The sequence below is a fragment of the Notothenia rossii genome (assembly GCF_949606895.1).
Source record: "Notothenia rossii genome assembly, chromosome: 8".
Classification (NCBI taxonomy): Eukaryota; Metazoa; Chordata; class Actinopteri; order Perciformes; family Nototheniidae; genus Notothenia; species Notothenia rossii.
This window is the reverse complement of record NC_136906.1, coordinates 40,026,854-40,049,982: the sequence shown is the minus strand read 5'-3', so window position 1 is coordinate 40,049,982 and position 23,129 is coordinate 40,026,854. Positions and strand designations below refer to the sequence as shown.

At 42.8% G+C, this 23,129-nt stretch overlaps 3 protein-coding genes across 11 annotated transcripts; 1 reads left to right on the top strand and 2 right to left on the bottom strand.

Moving 5' to 3' along the window:
* Window positions 1-54: 54 nt before the first annotated feature.
* Window positions 55-4,596, bottom strand: LOC307015960 (uncharacterized protein; the record flags this gene model as incomplete). Of its 4 annotated transcripts, none has more annotated exons than XM_079644965.1 (14): window positions 4,180-4,596; window positions 3,220-3,445; window positions 3,044-3,119; window positions 2,615-2,895; window positions 2,474-2,512; window positions 2,306-2,379; window positions 2,116-2,196; window positions 1,613-1,818; window positions 1,436-1,535; window positions 1,192-1,354; window positions 989-1,095; window positions 766-910; window positions 495-621; window positions 55-356 (listed from the first exon to the last, which is right to left on the bottom strand). In XM_079644965.1, exons 2-14 carry the CDS (start codon window positions 3,265-3,267, stop codon window positions 55-57), a joined length of 1,749 nt encoding a protein of 582 aa, XP_079501091.1. In that variant the 5' UTR covers window positions 3,268-3,445; window positions 4,180-4,596. The 4 variants fall into 4 exon arrangements, with proteins under 4 accessions (XP_079501091.1, XP_079501092.1, XP_079501089.1 ...); XM_079644964.1 differs by lacking the exon at window positions 4,180-4,596 and having other exon boundaries at window positions 154-356; window positions 495-506; window positions 541-621; window positions 3,220-4,172; XM_079644966.1 differs by lacking the exon at window positions 3,220-3,445.
* Window positions 4,597-5,041: 445 nt separating this feature from the next.
* slc16a6b (solute carrier family 16 member 6b) lies at window positions 5,042-21,569 on the top strand. Of its 4 annotated transcripts, XM_079644967.1 has the most exons (8): window positions 5,042-5,226; window positions 5,588-5,769; window positions 6,214-6,411; window positions 12,717-12,964; window positions 14,519-14,662; window positions 16,155-16,283; window positions 19,403-20,305; window positions 20,918-21,569. In XM_079644967.1, coding segments are annotated over exons 3-8 (1,695 nt in total). In that variant the 5' UTR covers window positions 5,042-5,226; window positions 5,588-5,769; window positions 6,214-6,409; the 3' UTR covers window positions 21,187-21,569. The 4 variants fall into 4 exon arrangements, with proteins under 4 accessions (XP_079501093.1, XP_079501094.1, XP_079501096.1 ...); XM_079644968.1 differs by lacking the exon at window positions 5,588-5,769; XM_079644970.1 differs by lacking the exon at window positions 5,042-5,226 and having other exon boundaries at window positions 5,371-5,769; window positions 6,214-6,404.
* On the bottom strand, window positions 7,749-11,259 carry LOC307015964 (uncharacterized protein). Of its 3 annotated transcripts, none has more exons than XM_079644973.1 (4): window positions 11,232-11,259; window positions 9,462-9,555; window positions 9,213-9,331; window positions 7,749-8,883 (listed from the first exon to the last, which is right to left on the bottom strand). In XM_079644973.1, the coding sequence occupies exons 1-4, from the start codon at window positions 11,242-11,244 to the stop codon at window positions 7,865-7,867; spliced, it is 1,245 nt and encodes a 414-aa protein (XP_079501099.1). In that variant the 5' UTR covers window positions 11,245-11,259; the 3' UTR covers window positions 7,749-7,864. The 3 variants fall into 3 exon arrangements, with proteins under 3 accessions (XP_079501099.1, XP_079501098.1, XP_079501100.1); XM_079644972.1 differs by lacking the exon at window positions 11,232-11,259 and adding an exon at window positions 9,751-10,864; XM_079644974.1 differs by lacking the exon at window positions 11,232-11,259 and adding an exon at window positions 10,452-10,466 and having other exon boundaries at window positions 9,462-9,557.
* Window positions 21,570-23,129: the final 1,560 nt, after the last annotated feature.

Here is a 23,129-nt window from a genome sequence, read left to right as displayed (position 1 = left end):
ATTTAAACATATATGCACTCAGCTCTTGCCTTAGTTTGAGTAGAGCTAGTTGTTTTAAACTCTGTGGAATCCACCACCATATCTCACTGCTTCACCCATGATTCTTCTAAAGTCAGTGTAAGTGCTGAGATGCTTTACTGGAAAAGTCACAGTTTTAGTGCACGCACTCACAATTGGGTAACAAATGAAGTGATCTCCTAGCCGCTCCCTGCAGTCATGGTCAAATTTGCATGTTATTTTGAAATGTCTCTTTTCATCAGGGAGGATGGGGATGTGGGCCTGCCCTGTCATCCACTGGAGCACGTGTGGCACTGCAAGAGGCTCCTTGTCACCAGCTGCACTGTCTGTCTCCCCATCTGTGACGGATGTATATTTTAAATAACACAAATTAAGAAAAGCAAATATCCAAGAACATTTATTAGGTATGTACTCAGTACATTCAAATCAGTAAAGCATTCATTCATATGTGTACTGCCTTCTACAGTATATCATACCTGACATTTCAACTTCCTGCAAGAAATCTTGCAGGAAGTTGATCACCTTCCTCTCAGTTCTCTCCTTAGACGTCCCTTTTTCGCTAAAACGTGGCTGGCAGTTCATCATGATGAAATCTGCATCAGGCTATAAAGAGAGTGAATGCAGATTTAGTTTAATATCTTGCAAGTGTTCAAACCAAAGCTATTAAGGCAATACAGAATGAAAAGTACAATACAAAAGAAGAATAGAGTCTAAAAATAAATAAATAGTGGCAGTTAAAATTCTTACCTTGGTGATCTTCCCTGGAACAAATAAGGAGTGACAAGCTTCAGGGTTTCTAGCCATCTGATCCACCAGGCCATACAGCTCCATGCCCTTTCTGAGTTGCTGCAGCATTGGAATCAGTCTTGTTGTGGAATGTAAGACAATTGCTCTTTGAAGAAAAGCAGAAAGAAATTACACACTGGTTTGAAAAATAAACATTGTAAAATTAATATTGTACAACTCTTACCGAATGATGCTGTGTTTATTGTCCAGTTTGAGCTGGCTTGTATATCCACAGCTGACAATTTCATCAGCCCACAACATCAGAGACTGCTCATCTGCAGAATCTTCGACCTGAGAATGTGCAACATTGAAATAAAGGACAGATTTACAATAGGTGTTAAAACATATATCTAATTCATATCTAACAATGCTCAACAGAGTACTCACCTTGCTGATGAGAAGACCGGATTCTATATCAGAAACATCCTCCTTTGAAAGTGAATGAATGTCCACCTCTCCTGTGCAGAGGAAGTTGTAGCACCACGCTCTCAGAAAGGCAGGAGGTGGGCCACCTTGTGCGATGCTTACTGACATTATTTCACCAATAGTTCTGTGTGCAAGGTAGAGAAAGTCTTTGTAAAAAAACTCCTTACATAAATGACAACGTGTACAAAAACAGTATGTTACCAACCTGAAGTTGTCATTATCAAGGTCTGTCAAAGAGTACTTAGGATTTTTCCCCTGGCTCCCAGTTCCTTCAAAGAATCTGTTTTCAATACCTGAAACCATGTCTTACAGAAAAAAAGCAAATAAGCAATGATCCTTTGGTTTTGTTTAATATCAAAACAAAACAGTTAAATGAACTTACCAGTCAAAAACTCTTTCCTTATTGCTCCAGTGTCAATGCCTGCCTCTCCTATGTAGACCACCTTAAGAGCACTGGCAGGAGATGCAGCTTTTTTTCGTTTCCACTGGAGAATGCCCCTGTCTGGAAGGCCGTCTCTGTCCACACACAGTTTGAACTCTGTTGTGTTGTCAACTTGGTGTTCAAGTAAGCGCAATACATCTTCCGTGCTTAAGGAAGAGGACAGAGAAAATATAAGACTATCCCAATTTTCCAAACATTTTGTATCCATTATTGCCATATAACTGTCCTATTATTATGCTGAACAATATTTGGGAAAGAAAGGGCTATCAAATGGCGTAATTAGAAAAGAGTGCACCATGTGCTATGTTTTGAATAGCCTGTTAAAATAATTTGAGAGCTAGCTTTTGGGGGAGACATTAAAGCATGTGGATTGCATGATGGTGCTCATTATTTATTCTGTATTTGATATAAACTCATGCAAAGGTCATCTTAATAAAACGTACCTTTTTGGTTTGCATACTGGAGGTTGAGCAGCTGTACTTGGACTATTGTTCTCTGATGCAGGAGTCCCTGTACATTCAAAGCTGCACAAACAATATGCAGTTTAAAACACTGAATATGTAGACATTCTACAGGTGGTACATCTATCAAATATAATGTTTATGATACAAAGAGCAGAATAAGACAGATCACCTCTCTCCACATAGACTAGCATGGACTGTGATTTCATCGTCTGGGAATTCTTTGGTGCAAATTGGACACACCACCTAAAGTTTGAAAGAAATATGCTCCATGTTACAAACAGCTGAAACACTAAACTAAACTGATTGTGCAGTTTAGTTGTGTGCTGTTCTACTGTACCTTGCAAGCGTTCGCCACGATACACAATTCATCAGAGGACTGCAGATTAACAAAAAAGTCATTTATTTCAATGAACAATTTATATTTTCCTCGTCTTTTTCTAAAGGCAATTTACCAAATACAAAAAGAATTTGCTCTCACCTCCTCAACAGTCTCATCAGAGGACAGTTTTCCACTGCATGTCCTAATGTGTACTGCAAGCATCTGCAAAGGCATCACTTCATGACATTGGAAACATGTCTTCTTTGGCATTTTTGCAAAGCAGTGCGAGTCAGGAGGCAGTGGAGCGGTGTCCAATGTCTCCTGAAGTGGTACTATGTAAAAAGTGGCTTTGCCACCTGCTGACATAGCTCGCAGAGCTTTGACAGAATACCCCTCTGCTTCTGGTGGAATGACAGTGAGCTTTCGTCTTCCACTGCCACCTTAATTGAGAGAAAGAGAGAGAACATGTTTTGTCATTCTGCCACCTCTAATGCTTACAACAAGTAATCAATACCTCAGAAGGGTTCATGCACACCAACAAGTAATACAGTAATAAAAAAAAACTCAACAAAACAAAATCCCACAAACCTGTAGCCTTATGCAAGAGCCATCCTCCACATAGACCCTCCATTTTTGGAAATGTGTCAGCCAGGAGCCTTAAAATCTTGAGAGAGAGAGAGAGAAAAACATTGATGGTGACAATACGCTGAAGTACAATAATTGACTTTAATGATAAGTCAAACAAATGAACTGACAAACGATACCTCTGTGTGATCACCATCTTCAGGAAGAGTCAGTGTTTGTCTTCCCATGCCTGTCTGGAGGAGTTCAAGCTCCTCAGTTGGCAACGGTGTGTGGGCGATATTTTTTGGCAACAGATAAAAATGTAAAGCAGTTGTTTTACTTGTTGTCTTAACAAGATGCTTGGTGGCAGTCAAACACCTCTTTTTACCACGACGGAAGTTTGGTTTGAAATATCCTGGAAAAGATCTGTGGAATAAATTATATGTTTTATATTTATTTATAACAATCAAGTGTTGCACAAAAAATCTAAATAGTACATGTTGGCTATATATATTTTCCAATGCTATTACAAACCAAGTCTTGTTCAAGTCCAAGTTCATATTTTAATTTAATCATGTCAGCGATGTGACTACTGGACTTAAGAAAACAACATTGATTTTTTGAATTTTTTTAAGCAAAACGAAAATATAATGATGTGGTCAAGGTACAATGTTCTTTTATTTATGATACTAGAACACAGGGTTAAGAGTGCGTTTTTATCGCAGAGTGATGAAACGTATACCAATAGAATCTGTGGACTCTCAGCGTTCATATGACATCTAGTATGTGCAGATTGCATGAAAGATCGCTACCGTGAGTTATGTGCAAAGTGTCTCTCTCTCTCTCTCTATTAGGAACCGCAATAAACAACAGGCGTTGCTTCGCACAAGATCAATGGCGCGAAAATCACTGAATGTTCTATAAGGTAAATATTACCGGCTGGCGCAGATGGGTATAAATGGCAATTTATATTGACAATATTTGTCTAATACTAGCGCTAATATTAGGCTACGGTTTGTTAGCTGTTTGCTTAAACTATCCATATAGCTATGTTGCCGGCTAGCAAACTCGCCCTTATCTGAAACGATCGGATAAAAGGTTTCGTCAAAGGTATTACAAACAATAACGTGATATCAGAAAACTAGAAATGTATAACTCACCTGACACTGTGGCGTAGTAATCTCTTCGTTCGAGTCTGTCATGTCCTGTAAATGTCAACGATAATAGGAACGCCAACAGCCTGATGGCAACCGAAGATGAAAATCCCTCTCTTCTCTCATCTCAGATATGATTGGAGACGGCCAGCCAATCAGAATTGACCTTCTCGAGTTCTCCGATTGGTTGGTTTTGTGGCACATTTGTAACGCTGTGACAATTTGAGCGAGCGCGCGCAGGCAAAGTTGAGCGCGCGCAGGCAAAGTTGAGCGCGCACAGGCTGGAGAGGTCGAGCGAGCGAGGGAGAGAGAGCGCGTGCAGCGGTCTGCCTGCGCACGGAGCAGGAGTTTTATGAGAGAAAATATATTTCTCTGTTCTCAAAAGTGTTCAAGTGCGCGCTCAATAGCATTTTCTATGCTCAACATGTTTCATTGCGTGCTCAGGATAGAGGCACAAATATAACGCCATATGATAGCCCACTCCCCCTCCACACCGCTCCACACCATTATACATCCATGCTCCACACTCGTTGGTTTGGAGAACAGCCAGACCCTTTTTGTGTTTGTACACAATGATGACGTAGAACGTATGCGCGCGCATGGTGGCAACAGAAGGATGGCAGAGATAAACAGCTTGTCAAGCTACGCAAGGGGATTATCAACTAAAGATCGTGAATGTTACCTTAACAAGTTGACTTTGACAAATGGTGTCCGACTTCCAGATCCGTGTTCTATTGATGAGTGGGTTGAAGACGCTAGCAAGTGGCCGAATATACAGTGGCCAGATATATATACCTATTTAATTGAGAAACCGAGCGTGTACACCAGAGAGAAATTACGAGCCTATAAATCAGTGGATGCTTACGAATACGTTGTCTGTGGTCATGTACAGAACGTCAAATACCATGACATAGACTCAGAGTTTTGTATTTTGAGATCAGAAATTCTCCCTAGTCAAAGACAAGGACACAAGACAACGATGTATGAGGCTTGGGTCATAATCAACCAACGAGAAAACTACGTCCTCACAGCGAATTGCACCCGTATGGCGGGGTAAGTAGCCTATTATTTGGTCTTGTGGGCTTGTAGGTAACAGTTCAGGGGCGTGTTACTGTCCTTTCAGCTGGCTATTACTCTCCTTTCCATATCAAATATCTTTCCTTGCCCTGTAACTTTCTCATCATAACCAGGGTTTGAAACTAACATTTTCATGAACAACAACACAGTGACAACAGGGTTCAAAATATCAGCAGACAATATCATTCAGTTACATTCAAAACCTGATTAAGCTTAGGATACTCACATTTCTAGTAAGTTAGATGTTTACCTACTTCATAGCCAGAGCCGAGATTTGTCTGAGAGCAAATGTTACTTTCAAGCCCAGTATGTTTATTATGATTTTGTGAAATTTCAGGCTTGGGTCATGCTGCAGCCATGCAGCTGCAATATTATTCAAAGTTGAGCTCTATGTTAGGATGGGAAGGACAGAGAAAGCAGCGGTTACTTCTGGAGTGTGCATGTGGAAAGACATCAGCAGGAAAGAAGTCAGACCAGCTCCATTGAGGGAAATCAGCTTCCACAAACCAAAGAGTCTTGGTAGGCAACTTCCAGCAGCTTCAACATCTGCTAGGAAGAATAGTATCACACCCAGAGGCATGTAATAGTTGACAGAGCCTAGATAAGTTTCCTTTTGCCATAGTGCATTTAATTAATTCTCAGGATTTCTCCTCAGTGTTTTGACAACATAATGTAGCCTGAGAAAGGTGTTACTTGGTGATGCAGAAATGAAAAGGCCTACAGACCAACGTGGCATCATGACTTTTTGTAAACATACACGCTCAGTTTGAATAGTTTCAGTATCATTTGTTATGTTAGTTTGAATATGTCTGTCCTTTTGTCTTCAGATTACTGATTCTAGAAATTCGATTGTTTGTTATCTACAGCTTAACTGGTCTGGTTTTAGAATAACTCAGTCATTATTCTTAAAATGTGAACATTATGCAGCACACTAATTGTGTCTTTTTGTTGCTCTATTATCAGTGTTGACAGATGATGACATCCGGGAACTGCGGGATGTGAACCCAGGTGCTGCAGTGCTGACGAGCCTGGAAAACAGTGACACGGACACTGCATCGTCTGACACTGATTCAGAGGAGCATCCAGACTTACCTGAGCCCTTGACTGCTTTATTTGATGCAACACTCCGGGAACTCTCACCACAGGAAATGAAGGTGAAATGTGAGGATACATTTCACAAACTAAAAACTACACTACAACCTCAACAATGTGAGAAACTGGAATTTGTCACACGGAAACAGTCAAGGTCAAATGAGTGGCACACCTATAGGGCTGGTCGGATCACAAGCACCAAATTTCACCATGCAGCCACAACTGACAAGATCAGCAAAACATACCTAAATGATATAATGCAGTACAACAAAACAGAGTTAAATGTCCTATCTGTGCTCTGGGGTCAAAACATGGAGGAAACGGCAAGACAAGCCTACACTGCATTTATGTCCCAAAGCCATCCAGATTTCAGCATCAGCTCATCTGGCTTAGTAGTGCAACCTTCTGAGCCACACCTTGGATCATCGCCAGATGGGATAGCAAGATGTACCTGCTGTGGCAAAGGGGTGGTAGAGATAAAATGTCCCTACAAATACAGGAATAGCCTTCAAGGATGTACAGAAGACAAACAGTTTTGTCTGGACAAGTCATTCTCGTTGAAACATTCACACACATACTACTATCAAACTCAACTTCACATGTTTGTGTGTGGTGTTAGCTACTGTGACTTTGTGTTGTGGACTAAGGAGAAGTTCATTGTGCAACGTATCCTAAGAAATGAAGAGTTTCTGCAGGAGGATTTGCCAAAAGCACATGAGTTCTTTAGCTCGAGTGTGTTGCCTGAATTACTGACAAGAAGACATGATCCTGTCTTGGTGTCACAGAGAGCCTGCGAATACTGTGAAAGACCAGATTTTGGTAAAATGATAATCTGTGTCAAATGCAACAACCACATTCACTACAGTTGTGCACACATAAAAAGGAAGCCAGCAACATGGTTATGTAGGAAATGTCTGAGAGTTGAGGCTTGAATGCCTTCATGTAGGAGTGGGCAATATAATGTATTGTATTGTGATAGGAGACCAGATATGGTGTTAGATGTCGGTTATGGATTGTCTTTCCCTGGTTGTTAAAGTTGCATTACAGTTGAAACAATGAATTCATCATCAGCCTTTTCTTTACATTTGATGTTGTTATTGACAGCTGTGTCTAGATGCACTTCAGTGCAACAAGATATTTTAAGTTTTATTCTGTAATGCTATATATGTATCCATAGAGATAATTTGCGACCTAAAATTATTATTTACTGTTTACAACATACAGAACCAGTTTGATTCTAATATATTGTACATACTCCTACTTTTTATGTTGTTAATGTTTATTGGCACTTTATTGGCACCTGAATGGAATGAAACTCTGTTAGTAACAACATTACAAATAAATGTGATACTGCACTCTGAATTGTTGAGATAATCTGGGGGGGAAAGGACCATTAGACACACCAGTGGCAGCCAATGTGGGGAGGTTTATTAAAATGCATTAAGTTTTAAGTACAGTAGGCCTATATACATGTTTTACAAATGTAAAATCACGTTATAAGTCATACATGGTTATGTGTAACTCATTTGGGAACAACACTCTTACAGAGGTTTGTGAGGGCACCACATACAATAACAAGATCATCTAGTATGTCAACCTGCGACAAAGGAATAACTGTTTGTAAAATCTTAACGTTTTTCCACCGACCAATAACTCGCTCTACATGGATCCTCACACGAGAAAGTTGTCTAGATGTGTCCACTTCCTGTGCAGAAAGCTGCTTCTTTCCTTTTGTGAAATGAGGGATACGAAGGGTTGCACCATAGGCCGCAAGCTCATCTCTGATGAGAAATCCTCTGTCTGCTAAAACCTCATCCCTAGGCTCCAAAAGTTTGAGGAAACCTGACTCCTTAGTGATCTGCTTGTCTGAAACCCATCCACCCCACCCAGGAGACAGAAAGGAAATTGCACCAGCTGGAGTGATGCCGATCAAATATTTAATGGTGGTGCTGTGTTTATAGTTTGACCATGTCTGGGCCCTGGAAGTCAGATTACTGGGTCTAGCTATAAACATTTCTGTGCAATCTATTATGCACCGGCATCTTCTAAAGTTGCGCTTGAATATTTTTGGCATATATTTAAGTACTGCACCCTTACTTGGCCATTTAATGAGTGGCTTGAGGACCAAGGCCATAGCAGGGACCCAGCTCCGCAAAATATTTGATAAGGTGGTTTTTGATACCTGAAATCTATAAGCCAAGTCAGTATTACATAGGCCCAACCTTAATTTCATCAATATAATCAATAGGTGCTCCTCTACTGTAAGTTTGTTGTGAATTCTTTCTACGCTGCCCATCATTTTTGTAATCAGCCACTCAAAGACCACAGAGGTCAGTCCTGTGAGAAAAATCAATTGTCCAATGTTGCACTTAACAGTGGTGTAGGAGAATGTAGATTTTTGCAGCTCTTCTTTCAGCTTTATATTTTCTGCTCTTAGTGTGTCAAACTCCTGTCGCAGGTTGACATGTTCCTCCTGAAGTTGACTGTATCTCAGGTTCAGATCATCGTACTCTCTCTTTGGAACTGGGATATCCTCTTCAGCTTTAATATAGAAAAGTGAAAAATTAGCATGTGCTGCAACCAATGCAAACAAGTTCACAATTCAGGGGTTCTCACACATTTTTACCAATGAATTTTCAAAACTTTTCCATGACAGAAGAGAAGATACATTATCGATCCCAGGGGGAGATTTTTCCTCTGCATTTGACCCATCCAGGGGTCAGTGTACACGTCACACACAGACATACATAGCAATTGGAGCAGTGGGCCTGGCAGGAGCATACTGACTCTTTCAGTGAGGGTGGGAACCCTGACAATCAATCAGTTAATTGTAAGATGATATATTCATATATTCATAAATATATTCATACCAGGACAATGATCCATGCTGCATCCTTGTTCTGGATCCATGCTGCATTCTTTTTCTGGAGTTTCAGAAGTAAGACGTTGATATGCTACAGTGTCAGCTCTCCTCCTTTTCCTATGGTACCTACAGTAACAGCAGAAATTCATAGTTAGACTAATCCATATCTCAAAACAGCAGCTGTAGGCACCTAAGCTTATGCAAGAGAGGAAAACAAAACAAAAAACGACTGAGAGGATGTCAACTCTAATCTTACCTGTCCATCTTTGCATTTGGGTTCTGGCTTTGTTTTGTGTACATGAACACAGATGGCACAAAATTAGGACTACTAGAGTCCAATGATGCCTCGCCTGCAAAAATAAAACACAAACACGTTTGTTTAGCCTAGCAAGCTACTTGGCAAATCTAACGCCAGCTTATCAAACTTTAGCTGCATTCGATTATTATTCTACATCATACAGACAATCACTAATGTAAACAAGGCTCTCCCGTAAAATCAAAGAGTAGGCGAGCATTTATGATTATGTCCTCATTCCAGTCCACACGTTTAATCGCCTGCAGCCACAGACGCCGCCGGTTGCTCTGAAATGGTCGTGGTCCTCTCGGAATCCTATACAACTTTAGTCCGCCGGTGGAATAGCGATTCGTACAACCGTATACGCAACAACCAGACATGTTGATGCTGGGTACAGTTTGTAAATGCTTGCTAACCAGTTGCTACCTCGTCTTTGTCATTCAGAACTGCTTGAAAACAACACCACTTCCGTTGCCCACATGCGCGTGCAACTTTTTGATGACGTCGGCTGTAAAAGGGTCTAGGGGTAGGGTGTAGGGGGCGGTTTGGAAATGGGCCCAAGTCACACAACAGTCGGCCGTTCAAGGAAACAACCGATTATGACCTAGAAATTATATCATGAAAGTTACGGTGCTTATTAAAACGTATGTGGTAAGTTGCCAAAGTGCTTTGTTTTGAACGTTCATCAGTATTATAATCAAAAATAGAAATATGAACGTTAGTTTTTACTGAAATAATCAAATAAAGTCAACATTTCAGTGTTTACTGAGCTGTGTGGGGTTTGTTCTTTTAAAAGATGTTTGAATGGTGATACACAGTGATAGATGTTAAGGACTAACGTTTATAGGAAATACATTTGTATTTATTTTAAGACCTTTTCATACGTATTGGGATCATTTGTATTAATGTGGACCAGAGGGAGAGGGTGACAAGCATAAGTTTCACTTTCCTTTTTTATTTCAATTCCATCTTTGGTCATGAAGAATATGTGTCGTCCACGTTCATAAAGCATAAAGCAACAGCATCAGAGTACGGTGCAGAGTCTCTAGATGAGTTTACAGTAGTCCCTCGTTCTTATTATACATCCATGTCGTAGTCCGCTGTATAGAAAACTGTAGTTTCTAGTTTCCCCACAGTAGCAGACACACATGTATGACGTCCACTGGCGCATCACGTCGGATAGTGAAAGTGCAGTCGGATTCTCTAAAGTACCGCAGTCTCTTCTCCTAAATCCTTTTGAATTCTCCTATCCACTATCCCTTAACCCCGTGACGTTTCACTCAGAGGTCAAGGAATAGACGATAGGAGCTGACTTTTGGATTATCCGACCGCAACCCTAGTCTAAACGGAAGTCACCCCGACACACACACACACACACGCGCACACGCACACACACACACAGAGAGAAACCAAACGGTGGACCGGATGCTACCTCTCAACTGGAATAAACCAAACCCGTTCAACCCATGGTTCAACCCATCTGCGCGCCCTGATTACGCGTTTGCTTTGGAGTTGTATTCAAACGCCGTAGATTAGTTATTTGTAAGGAGCATATTCTAGGAATTTCTTGAGTCCAAAAAAACGACATACATTTCAATTTAAATGTGCGATACAAACTTTCCCCATCAAATGTTATCTTGTGACCATATTTACAATTTCAGTCCTATTTATGATTAAGGATATGTCGTTGAGGTAGTTAACTCTTAATTCCTGATGTTTTTTCACCATCACCTAAACGCAGCATCAGAACCGTTCCGCATTTGTTGATGTAGCTCGCGCTCTTTATATGTACAGTCTATCCTCGCGCCGCAGAAGGACTTCCCGTGTCTCTCATATCTCAACAAGAGGAACGCCCTGCGCGTTCATGAAGCCGGGGAGGTTGCGCGCCCCCGTTTGAATACCGGCTTGAGCCGGTAAAGGACTGCCAACACAGGCGGAGCAAGACTCACAGGAGATAGATGCGGCTGTCGAGCGAAAATAAACCAAAAACAATACCAGCTTATCTACAGTTTAACTGGTCTGCTTAAATAGGTAGCAACGTGACAATGAAATGACGACAAGATAGGAAACGCGGCCTTGTTTCACCAGAAGGCTGCTTTTCTAACTTCTCTTGTCACCTGTCGGTAAGTCAAATGAAGATGTTATCATGGCAGCTGAGAATGCTGTGTGCTCCGCTCACCGAGCCCACCAGCAGCTCACCGAGCCTGGCGGCAGCGGGCAGCTGTCCCGCTTGCTTAAGGATGGCATTCCAGTAGACAATAGACAGTAGACAATAACGAGCCAGAACACAGGCTTTAATTGACACGCCAATATATCTTATCAATATATGCGTATTAATCACCTGAAAAAATGGCTTATGTAAATGTAGACTACTCTTCGTGTTATGTCACCGGTCGGTGAGGCTGCTGCGGCACACTGACATCATCCCTACTCCTCTGCACTTCGGGATCACATTGTCAAAAACAGTGTGTAACATCACAGACAGGAAAGTCCATTCCAAATGCTCTCAAATAGGCGTAATCACATTATTATAGATGCCTGTTCACCTTTCCCATACGTGTTCTCAACTGTATGTAATTTAGTTCAAATCTAAGCTGTATGAGATACGGCTGATGCCAAGAAAAGTATTTGAACTTGAATTAGGGTCAATAGATACAAGTATATCTACTAAAACCTGTTCATATTTCAGAGGAAGAAATCGCTTCCTGTGCCTGTAATAACTATAAAACATTTTATTTACCCTCAACTAGTGTGTGTGTGTGTGTGTGTGTGTGTGTGTGTGTGTGTGTGTGTGTGTGTGTGTGTGTGTGTGTGTGTGTGTGTGTGTGTGTGTGGAGATAGCCCAGTGTTTTCTTGACCCAGCTGGTGTTTTGTTTCCTGAAGTCGAGTTTCCCATGCAAAACGTTTTTCTTAGAATTCAGAGGCAGAGTAGACCGATGGGAAGGTTGATTCCATGAATACACTTGGCTCTCCACTTTTTGAGGAAAGTTATATATTACACTTCAATGGTGATTTTTAATTAATTGTAATTGTTTTGAAGTAATTCTGTGTATTTATCATGTTGCAGACAAAGTACAACCCCTTTCAAAATTAATTATTCAAACCCAGTAAAATACACATACAAATATGAGAAAGAAAATAAAGAAGGCCTAAAGAGAGGTGCAGGAATGAGGTCTAAAATGAGGTCACTGATGTCCTCTGTGTTTCTTCCTCCAGGTGGCGTGCTGTTGCCATGAGGGGGCCCTATTTCCAGCGCTGTTTGGCTGCAAATGTTTACCCAGAGGTACCTGATGGCGGCTGGGGCTGGGCTGTGGCCCTGGCCTTCTTCCTTGTGGAGGTCTGCACCTATGGGACCCTGAAGAGCCTGGGTGTCTTCCTCCAGGATCTGATGGAGGAGTTTGGAGAGAGCAACAGCCGGGTGTCATGGGTCATCTCCATCTGTGTCTTTATCTTCACCTTCACTGGTCAGTCACTTCCCTCACATGTTTCCTTTCTTTTAGTTTAGTTTGTAATCTTCTTCTTACACTGACAGACATGTGCAATACAAAGACTTTATTCAGAGAGAGTAAAGCTGTGACAGCCAGCAGAGCGGCACATTGGAGGAGAGCTCATTACTCCGGACAGGGCTAAATGATTGTTTTCATCATGCTAAGAGTTTAGTAGTGATGACATATTTGTGTAGGCTGACCAGGAAATTAGCACCACAAAGGCTCCCTCCACAAAAAGCAATTAAATGTGTCCTTTGGTTTTAGAATATTGCAGAAATATTAAATCAACAAACGTGTATGATATATATATATATATTTTTCCAGCAGGATAATATCCATATATTAACACCTCTTGACGCGACTCTGTGTGCTTTATCTGGCAAATGTCCAAAATGCAAAGATAATCCGTTTAATGTATCATTACTCATTGTCATTCATTTGACTATGAACCACGAGTAATTTCTGCTTGACTTACTTAGTTGCTGATTCATTTTCTGCTGATAAAGTCAGCATTGATCAACTAAATTAGATCATTTGAGATATTCAATGTTTAACAGAAACTACAACTGTAACTTCATCACCTCAGACTAATTAGGTCTGTCTTCGCACATGAAAATGTGGCATTTGTAAAATACAGCTTTGTGCTGTGAGGAACAGCTGTGGCCTTACCACAGAGTTTGTCCCGAAATTGACACCAGATGGACACACGATAAAGGAAATGTTCAAATTCGGCTCTGATCGTAACAACATCGGGCCATTCGTGAGGGCATCTTAAGCCATCGTATGACCGCCGGTGGAGTTTCTCAGGCTCCGGCAGCAACTTCGTGAGCGGTGGCAAAATCTTTGGCATGCCGCAAAATAGCCGAAAGACCGTGCGAAGGTTCATTTTTGTGTTGAATTCATGTGTCCATTTTGCCCTTCGTAAGGCCATCGTGAGGGCATCTTGTAAAATCGTCTCATCTTCGTCTTTACTTCGTGTGATCATCGGTGCCATCGGGCATTTCCCGCTTCACGAAGGCAATACGAAGGAAACAAGAAGCTGCCCGATTGTCTTAGGAAGGCAACACGACTACGTGAAGCCCTCGAAATGCCGTCGTGTAGCCATCGTATCATAGTAGTGTGTGGTTCGAGTGCCATCATGTGGCCTTCTGTAGGCATCGTACTTGCTTCGGCTGTTGCTTCGGCCGTTGACCAAGTTCGGGGCCATCTTCTTGCGAAATTCACAATTCCATATTTGTGTGTCCATCTGGTGTCAATTTCGGGAAAGTGTGACGCCAACCTTACCCATGCACAAGCTATTAAAGACACATAGAGAGAAGAAGGCATGAAAGTCTGCAGATGTGTGATATGCTTCTGACCTGCTGCATGTAAATGTTGATATATGCAGGTTATTACGCTGCATGTAAACATGTTGTCCAGTCATCTTTAAATAACCAGGTGTATTTTGTGCACATACACATGTCCACTATTTATTGGTCAGAGGCCACGTCATGGTTTTGTGCAACTCATATCTTTTTTTGTGCAAACCAGCCCCCCTCGCCACGATACTAAGCAACCGCTTTGGCCACCGCTCAGTGGTGATGGTGGGAGGCCTGCTCATCAGCCTGGGCACCATCAGCTCTGCCTTCACCAGGTCCATCAACCAGATGTATGTCACCATTGGAGTTATCTCAGGTAATTAACATATCTATCTATCATACATACACTGAACAAAAATATAAATGCAACACTTTTGTTTTTGCTCCCATTTTTCATGAGATGAACTCAAAGATCTAAACATTTTTCTATATACACAAAATAACCGTTTCTCTCAAATATTGTACACAAATCTGAAAAAATCTGTGATAGTGAGCACTTCTCCTTTGCCAAGATAATCCATCCCACCTCACAGGTGTGGCATATCAAGATGCTGATTAGACAGCATGATTATTGCACAGGTGTGCCTTAGGCTGGCCACAATAAAAGGCCACTCTGAAACGTGCAGTTTTGAAAAACCCTTGGGTTAAAGCCTAACCCTAACATGTCACCCATTGAGCATGTTTGGGATGCTCTGGATCGGCGTATACGACAGCGTGTTCCAGTTCCTGCCAATATCCAGCAACTTCGCACAGCCATTGAAGAGGAGTGGACCAACATTCCACAGGCCACAATCAACAACCTGATCAACTATGCGAAGAAGATGTGTTGCACTGCGTGAGGCAAATGGTGGTCACACCAGATACTGACTGGTTTTCGGACCCCCCCAAACCCTGAGGCTGTGCAAAGTTGCTGGATATTGGCAGGAACTGGAACACGCTGTCGTATACGCCGATCCAGAGCATCCCAAACATGCTCAATGGGTGACATATTAGGGTTAGGGTTTAACCCTAGGGTTTCTGACCCCCCCAGACCCCCCCCAATAAAGCAAAACTGCACGTTTCAGAGTGGCCTTTTATTGTGGCCAGCCTAAGGCACACCTGTGCAATAATCATGCTGTCTAATCAGCATCTTGATATGCCAAACCTGTGAGGTGGGATGGATTATTTCGGCAAAGGAGCTTTGTGTATCCTTGCAATATGACTGTTATGCTCATACAATTTGAGGTACTTTGCTTTAGTATTTCAGTTTCCTGCTACTTTATACTAAGGTAGGAGGTAATAAGTCCACCACTGGTCATACATGAACTAAAAGGGCTCCTAGCAGTGTTAACAACCACATCTGTTTCTTCCATAACTGTCCATGACTGATGGGACTTTCACACCAACGTGGTTCCAGGGTCGGTTCGGAGCTAGAGACTGAAAAGCACAGTTTTTTCCTGTTCACACCGCAGCGGAAAGCATAAAATTCCCTTTCAGATCACAATTGTCGGAACAGGAAGGGGCTGAAGAGGAGTGAATTAATAAGTTGAATGAAATTGGATTGGATGATAATGAAATAGGTGGAATAAATTGCCTCTGAAATGGACCGCAGCTAACTTAAAAACCTTTCCCCTCTCTCCCTTTTTTTGTCTTTACATGCCTTTTGTCTTGCAGAAGTAGCGGTAGCAAAGCTGAATCATCTCACGCAGCCGGCCACCTTTGACAAAGGATGGACCTGACTCCTTGATCTTTGACTCAGCCATGCAGTGTTCCTTCCATTTGGGCCAGTGGATGTTATGTCCCCTTCTCCTCTTCTCGTTTGTTTGCAGGCCTCGGCTACTGCTTCACCTTCCTCCCAACCGTCACCATCCTCGCCCAGTACTTCTCCACACGGCGAGCCCTCGTCACCTCTGTCGCTTCCTCCGGAGAACCTTTCGCTATATTCGCCTTTGCTCCAGGTGGGTGTTCGGTTTTAGGGGGAAAAAATACGACATTCGTCATTCATTCCTTATTGCTGCCCATTATGAAGTGGAACTACCTTTCAGAATAAGAATACAGAGTTTAAAAGCTGGAATGGTTGATTGACATGAAAACAATTTCATCAGAAGTCTTACATTTTGATGCCAGGAGTGCTTTCATAAGAGTGAGAAATGTTAGTCACACTAACTTGCCTGCTAAAAAAAGACTACACCACAGGATCAGAATAGGTTTATTAGCAAGTAGGTTTACACATACCAGGAATTTGTTTTGGTATATGTGTATTGTCTATTTGGAGAAGGTTGATGGAGATTGGATTGGATCCCAGGGAGATACTGTGGTGTCGGAGAGTATAGGGTGAGGGGGTCTCTATTCAGGGCCACCGAATCTCTGTTCTCCCAAAGCGAGAGCTGTGTCCGGGCCTGGCAGTAAGTCGGACTCGTTTCCGGTGAGGGTTGGCCTCCGCCAGTCACCAATCCTGTTTGTGATATTCATGGGCAGGATTTCAAGACGTGGTCGTGGGGGATGGGGATGCAGTTCGGTGGGCTAAGGATTGCATGGATTTTTCAGGGCCGATACGGATACCGATTTTTAAGTAATCAAGGAGACCGATATATATATGTGCAGTAATAATGAAAACCGTGGTGTCTAAATAAAAAAAACACAAACTCCAACACAAAACTTTGTTTAAAAGCCTTTATTATGTTTAATTATTAAAAGAGGACTTTTAAAAAGGATTTATTAGATTAAATGAATCTTTTCAAATACAAATGCAGTGAGCTCCCAGCAGCATTAATACATAAACAAAATAGCTCCCTGAAGTTTTATCGATATGTGTGTGGCGTGTGCATGTGTAGAGAGAGAGAGCGAGCGTAGTTTCTGGAAGTAAACGGGAGCAGCAGCAGTTATAAGTCTGTCCACGAAGTTAGCTGTACAAAGTCCCAGATAAACACACCGGCCTCCCAAGAGAACGCTTGCCTGTCCGCCTCATTAAAGAGTGTGTTAGTGTGAGTCTCTTCTCTACCTCTCATACTGCCTGTCACTTCTTTGAACTCTTCTGGGGACTTTCTCTTATTTGAAACTCCTGGCGTTTGGCCTGTTACCGGCAGTAGTAAAAACTTTGTATCAAAAGTTGCAGCGAAAGTCTATAGATATGAATATATGAATCTGCGCGGGAGCCGTCTGCATTTCATCCAACTATCACAAAAACACGCTTTGTTTGAGCGGTAATTAATGAAACAATTTCATAAAACTCCTTGACAAAATTTCCATCCGATAGCTGCAATAATACAAAAAAACAGGAAAACGTCTGCCTCTTTTAAAATGGTCAATAACAGTGAACGGACGCATTAAAGTAAGGTAAAATAAACAGAATCACATTAAGCCTGGTTAGTGTTGCCTGACTTTATACAAGTGTGTAGTTGCATTCTAGTCACTTTGCTCAGCGCTACTGCTTGTCGCCATGAACTGTTATTGCTCCGATTAATCTCGACCCCCCTCCAATGTAAGCATGAGGTATTTGGTTCTTAGATCTTGCCGGGTTGCCGAGTGGGGCCAGCTAAGAGAGAATAGACCAGAATCCAGCAAAGGTAAATTGTGTCTAGAGTGCGCCATCTAGTGGGATCAACTGAAATGCCGGGGATTGCAGGAAAAAAGGCAAAATGAATGCGGTCTTTACTATAATTTGGACAATTTTGTACCAATATTCGGCAGGCCGGATTAAAAAACCCACGGGCCGTATATGCCCGCGGGCCTTAGTTTGCCTGTTCTAGAGTGAGGGGACAATGGAGCGTGAGATGGGTCAGAGAATCGGAGCAGCAGGAGCGGTACTGCAGTCGCTTTATCGCACCGCTGTAACGAAGAGAGCTGAGCCAGAAGGCAAAGCTCTCTGTCTACCAAACAAGATCGTGGATACAAGCGGCCAAGATGGGTTTTCTCCGCAGGGTGGCTGGCATCTCCCTTAGGGATAAGGTGAGAAGTTCAGTCATCTGGGAGGGACTTGGAGAAATACTGAAAACTTAGCTAAATGTTTTCCATATTCTTGTAGATAGTAGCAGGAAGTGAGTGGATAGTGGCCAAATGGCGGTACTACAACTTCCATGTAAGTCCGTGACGTCATGGGCCCAAAAATACTTATTCCTATTGATTTACATTTGGACAGGGTAGTCTCTATAAATCAGCACATCATTTCTTTTGAGCCAAATAAACTTCCCAGTACAAACACTTTTATGGTTATTATTTAGATCATGTTATACAATGAGTTTAAAGCCTCTCCATTCATCTGACTGAGCTGAGACCTGAGGTGATGAATAGATTCTATGGGTTCAGATCCCCAGATTACTGAGGTACTTTTGTGTCTACAGTCAGGCCATTTTGGCTTCATGCGCAACTGAGCATTTTCATAGAAATGAACGGGGCCCTGCTGCCAATGCAGTATCCAGTTCTCTTTGTTCCTATGTACAGCTATATTTGGAAATCCAGTGGAGGACAACTTGCCACAGCAATGCAGAGGTTATTTACTTCAGTACACTGTTAGCAAGAGGCCCTATTCACCTCAAAGGGAAACGTGTCTACACACCTTTTTTTGTTGTTATAAATAACCTTTGTGAGACTCGTTGAGTGCTTCACAAAGCCACACCGTGTTTCACAAGTCATTTTTGTGAAGCAGCAGCAGTAGGAGATGGGTTAGTATCAGCAGTAAATGAATCCAGCTCTGAGGAGTGTATGAGTGAACAGTCAGACTGATATCAATGGGATCCAATTACTAACTGTAACATTGGATGGCGGTTCAGGTGCTCTACATGCCCTGAATACAAGCTGCCAAGACGGTACATAGAAAGAGGCAAAAAATATGCGACAGGTTAAATAGAAAGAGATAGTGGAGACAGGAAAGGAGGAGGGAAAAGGGATGTAGGGGTGTGGGTAAAGATGGTGTAGGAAGAGGAACAGATGAATGGAAGGGAAAGAGAGGGTGGCTTGTGAGACAGAAACGGCCGGAAGTGTTGGGTGTGAGCAGCTCAGCAGTTTGGGGGACTTCCTTTAGTGAGGAAACACAGAGAGGAGATGATCTGGTAACAATAAAGCCTCCCTCTGTCCACAGCTCTGACCACACTGAAGGAACACATTGGCTGGCGCTACTGTCTGGTTGTCCTGGGAACCTTTCAGGCTTGTGTGATTGGCTGTGGGCTTCTCCTTCGTCCAATCATTATTGACCCGGAGCCTGTAGAGGAGCTCCATGAGTCAGACAAAGAGCAGCAGACTGTTTATACGCTGGAGAATGAGCAGACCAGGACCTCCATCAGTTCAGGGGGGTCCCAGGGTTCAGAGGACTCCGGGGTCAACTCCCTCTCCGCCTCCAGCTCAGACCTGAGGACTGCAGGAGCTGAGAGGCAGGCTCTGGTGGAGTGGGAGGTGAAGGACAATGAGTCTTCAATGTCCACAACAACCATCCAAGTGAAGGAGAAGGATGAGGGGGTGCTGGCAAAGCTGGAGGCGGGTCCTCTACAGCGTCCCAGCCCCAGCCCTAGACTCCTGGACTTCTCTGTGCTCAGAGACACAACCTTCATCTGGTACTCCCTCTTTGGGATGTTCGCCACGCTGGGCTTCTTCGCCCCGCAGCTCTACGTCATCGAGCTGAGCAAGAGCCGGGGGGTGGAGCCCGGCCTGGCGTCCTACATGCTCTCTGTGATGGCTGTGGCTGAGATCCTGGGCCGGCTGTCCATTGGGGTGCTGCTGAGCAGGGTGCGCTGCAGGAAGACGCTGCTGCTGCTGGGCTGCGTGCTGCTGCTGAGCCTGGTGCTGCTGGCCTTCGCTGTGGTCTGGGAGTTCTGGGGTCTGGTGGTGTGCTGCGCCCTCTACGGCTACTTCGTGGGCACCGTCGGCTCCATTCACATCCCCATGCTGGCTGAGGAGGAAGTGGTTGGTATCGAGAAGATGGCGTCCTCTGTGGGGGTGTACCTCTTCATCCAAAGCTTTGCTGGGCTGGCAGGGCCGCCACTAGGAGGTAAAGATCCTCTACTCCTCTTCTTCTCTCTTACCCTGTCCACCTTCATTATCATCACACACATGGAGGCGTTCGTAGCACAGGGAAACCCCCTCACGGCCTTACGCATCCAGGGCAATTTTGGAGCAGTCCATTTTCACGTCAATATAAACCTCAAAGTGATTTTATCCTCATGATTACTTTTACACAGAGCATTAATATTAGGCAGCTGAAAAGCGAGTTTAAAAAAAAAAAGGAAATAATTTGTTATCTTAACAATCGCAAATAAAGGCTTTAACACAAAACGTTGTTGGTACAGGTGAGTTGCATCTATATTTATATTATATTATATATTAATTTTCAAAAATAACAACAGCAAGGCTCTGCAGTCTTAATGAAGACGGCGCACTGTGCAACTGTACCAGCAGCGTACCAGGTCCACTCCTTTCTTCCACATATTATAAAAAAGCCACAGACATATCGCATTAGCAGGTAAGTATTTCACATGTCATTTATCCGTCACACTGTGTGTAAAGGCCTTCAAACAAGCGATAGATCCTTTCCTATGCCAGTAGACAAGAATGCCTTCATCTGTTGTCCAGCAGCTCCACCTAACCCTCTCTGGTCCTGCAGGAGTGCTGGTGGACGTCACTCAGAACTACGGGGCTGCCTTCCTCTCCTCTGCGGTGGGCATGGCTCTCAGCGGCGTGTGCTTGGCCATGGTCGGCCCCGCCAAGGCCGGCATGTGCCAGAGACAGAGGCCCAACAGAGAGGAAGATAAGTGCACGCAGGAAGAGGACAAAATGTCGCAGGACAGTGGACAGCCAGAGTTTTTGGACGTGGACCCTGAGGACAGTTCACTCAGACAGACTGTGGATCAGAACAACAAGTCTGTAATGTGAAAAGCACGACATCAGAGACGCTCACATTCTGAAAAGCTTGAAGTCCCCTCTTTAGGAGAAGTTCTTCCTCTGAGACCAAAGGCATTTCCCCCTAAAACTGTAGAACCACGACAAACACTGGCAGCCACCAAGGATGGTTTAAGGAATGCAGAAATCCACAATCACAATTATTTCTAGTGTCTCCATACCAAGCCCACTCACGTCCTGCCTGTGTGAGCAGTCTGCGCAGAGGACCTTTTCTTAATGCGTTTTACTTTGATTCAAACAGTTTATAACGATATTATGATGATCTTTTTTTTTTATTGAATTGAAGGCCACCCCTGCCTGTTAAGTGCTGTGCTGCTTTCATTATGTATTTTAAATAAAATATGGCTTTAGTGGGGGATTTTTCCAACTGTGTGATTGCTCAAACATTTCTTTAAATTCAGGTGATGTATGGATTTGGATAAAGGTATTTGAAATATAAATAATCCGAGACTCATACATACATTTAGTTGCACATGTGTGTAGTTGCCACATTTGATACATTATATGGGATACTTACAGTCTATTATGCATCCATCAGGCTCCGTCTGATGCTGAAGGTTAGGAGCTCTGGCTGTAGTGGACCACCATGTCAGCACGAACCTCATCATGTTCTCCTTGATAAATAACTAAATCATTCAAACTGGTTTGAGGGGTTTCAAATGGATTGTTTATTGAAGCAAAAAATATTTAATCTAGTTCTTTAAAGTGAGACTCAATTTGAATGTATACCCTCAGCCTGACACACACACAAGTTAAAATTGTATGATTTGTCATTGTCTTCGCCTTGCTCTGAAGAAAATGTCTTAGGCTCTCAGCATGTCAGTCCAGAGACTGGATATAAAGGTGAATCATATTTATGCAGCTGTAAAACTTATTAGCATATTTTGGAAAAACATGATAGTATGAAATATAAAGGTCTTGTCCAATCAGGCAGCACAGACATGATTTTTTTTTAAAAAGAAAAGAGTTTATTTATGTTTGATTGTTTTAGGAGTAGAAGGGTAAGACAGCATAAGTTAGACTGTACATGGGAAGCTTTTCTATCTTAAAATATAAAAACTGGGAGAAACGCTTTATCTGCCTGTATGGCATCATTTAAAAAACCTAAAACATTACAGGAAGTATAAAACCTTGGTTAAAAGGATTGTTACGGCAGTAGAGGCAGAGCATGGAGAAGGAGGCACTAATCAATATATTTGGCAGATCCTTAAACATACATGTGTATAAGACACTGGCTTTAAGAGAATCATCAGTCAGTCAAATCATCTTTACTTTTACAATAACACAGAGTGACGGGTGGAGCAGTGCTGTTGCATAGTGTGGACTCTGGAGGGGGACAGTGTCCTCTCAAGTCAAAGGCAGAGTGTTGGAAAGATGAGAATCTGTGTTCATGTATGGACCGCTGCTCCACATGCAGCTTTGGAAGCAATAATCAAAGAAGGCCTCTTGCCTAAATCAGAATAGTGTCAGTTCCCGGCATGATGGTGTTTATCTAGCACTCTTCTCTATGTGCCCCCTGGGATCTGGTGTCAAATCCTTAAGGCTCTGGGAGACATGCGCTGACTGAGCAGGTCTCTCAGTTTGTTCAAAGTGTTGATCACATCATCTAACGGCAAGCTCAAGGCCCCTTCACATGGCACAACGAAAACAGGTGTGAGTATGAAGTGTCAGCCATGATGAGTTTAGTCTCTCCAATCCGCTGCTTCCTGTCTTATCTCATAGGACCTGGGGAACACTGGACCAACTTTACCAAAGGAGAGGCGATAATGGCGTCCCATTTAAATGAGACTACTCAAAGACATGTCGCTGAACATTAGCTGCCTTTAGCTTAGCGGTGGTGATGCGCAGTCATGTATAAGTGTCATAAAGGTGTGTCTGCCACATATCTTATTTTCGGAATCATTTACATCCACCAG

Excerpts from the sequence above, each read along its gene's own strand:
- slc16a6b (XM_079644968.1), top strand. Across the intron at positions 16,284-19,402 it reads TATATTCGCCTTTGCTCCAG|CTCTGACCACACTGAAGGAA; the intron begins GTGGGTGTTCGG and ends CTCTGTCCACAG. Across the intron at positions 20,306-20,917 it reads GGCAGGGCCGCCACTAGGAG|GAGTGCTGGTGGACGTCACT; the intron begins GTAAAGATCCTC and ends CTGGTCCTGCAG.
- LOC307015964 (XM_079644972.1), bottom strand. The coding sequence starts at position 9,880 with ATGTCTGGTTGTTGCGTATACGGTTGTACGAATCGCTATTCCACCGGC. Across the intron at positions 9,556-9,750 it reads GTGGCTGCAGGCGATTAAAC|GCGAGGCATCATTGGACTCT; the intron begins GTGTGGACTGGA and ends TTATTTTTGCAG. Across the intron at positions 8,884-9,212 it reads CAGCATGGATCATTGTCCTG|CTGAAGAGGATATCCCAGTT; the intron begins GTATGAATATAT and ends TCTATATTAAAG.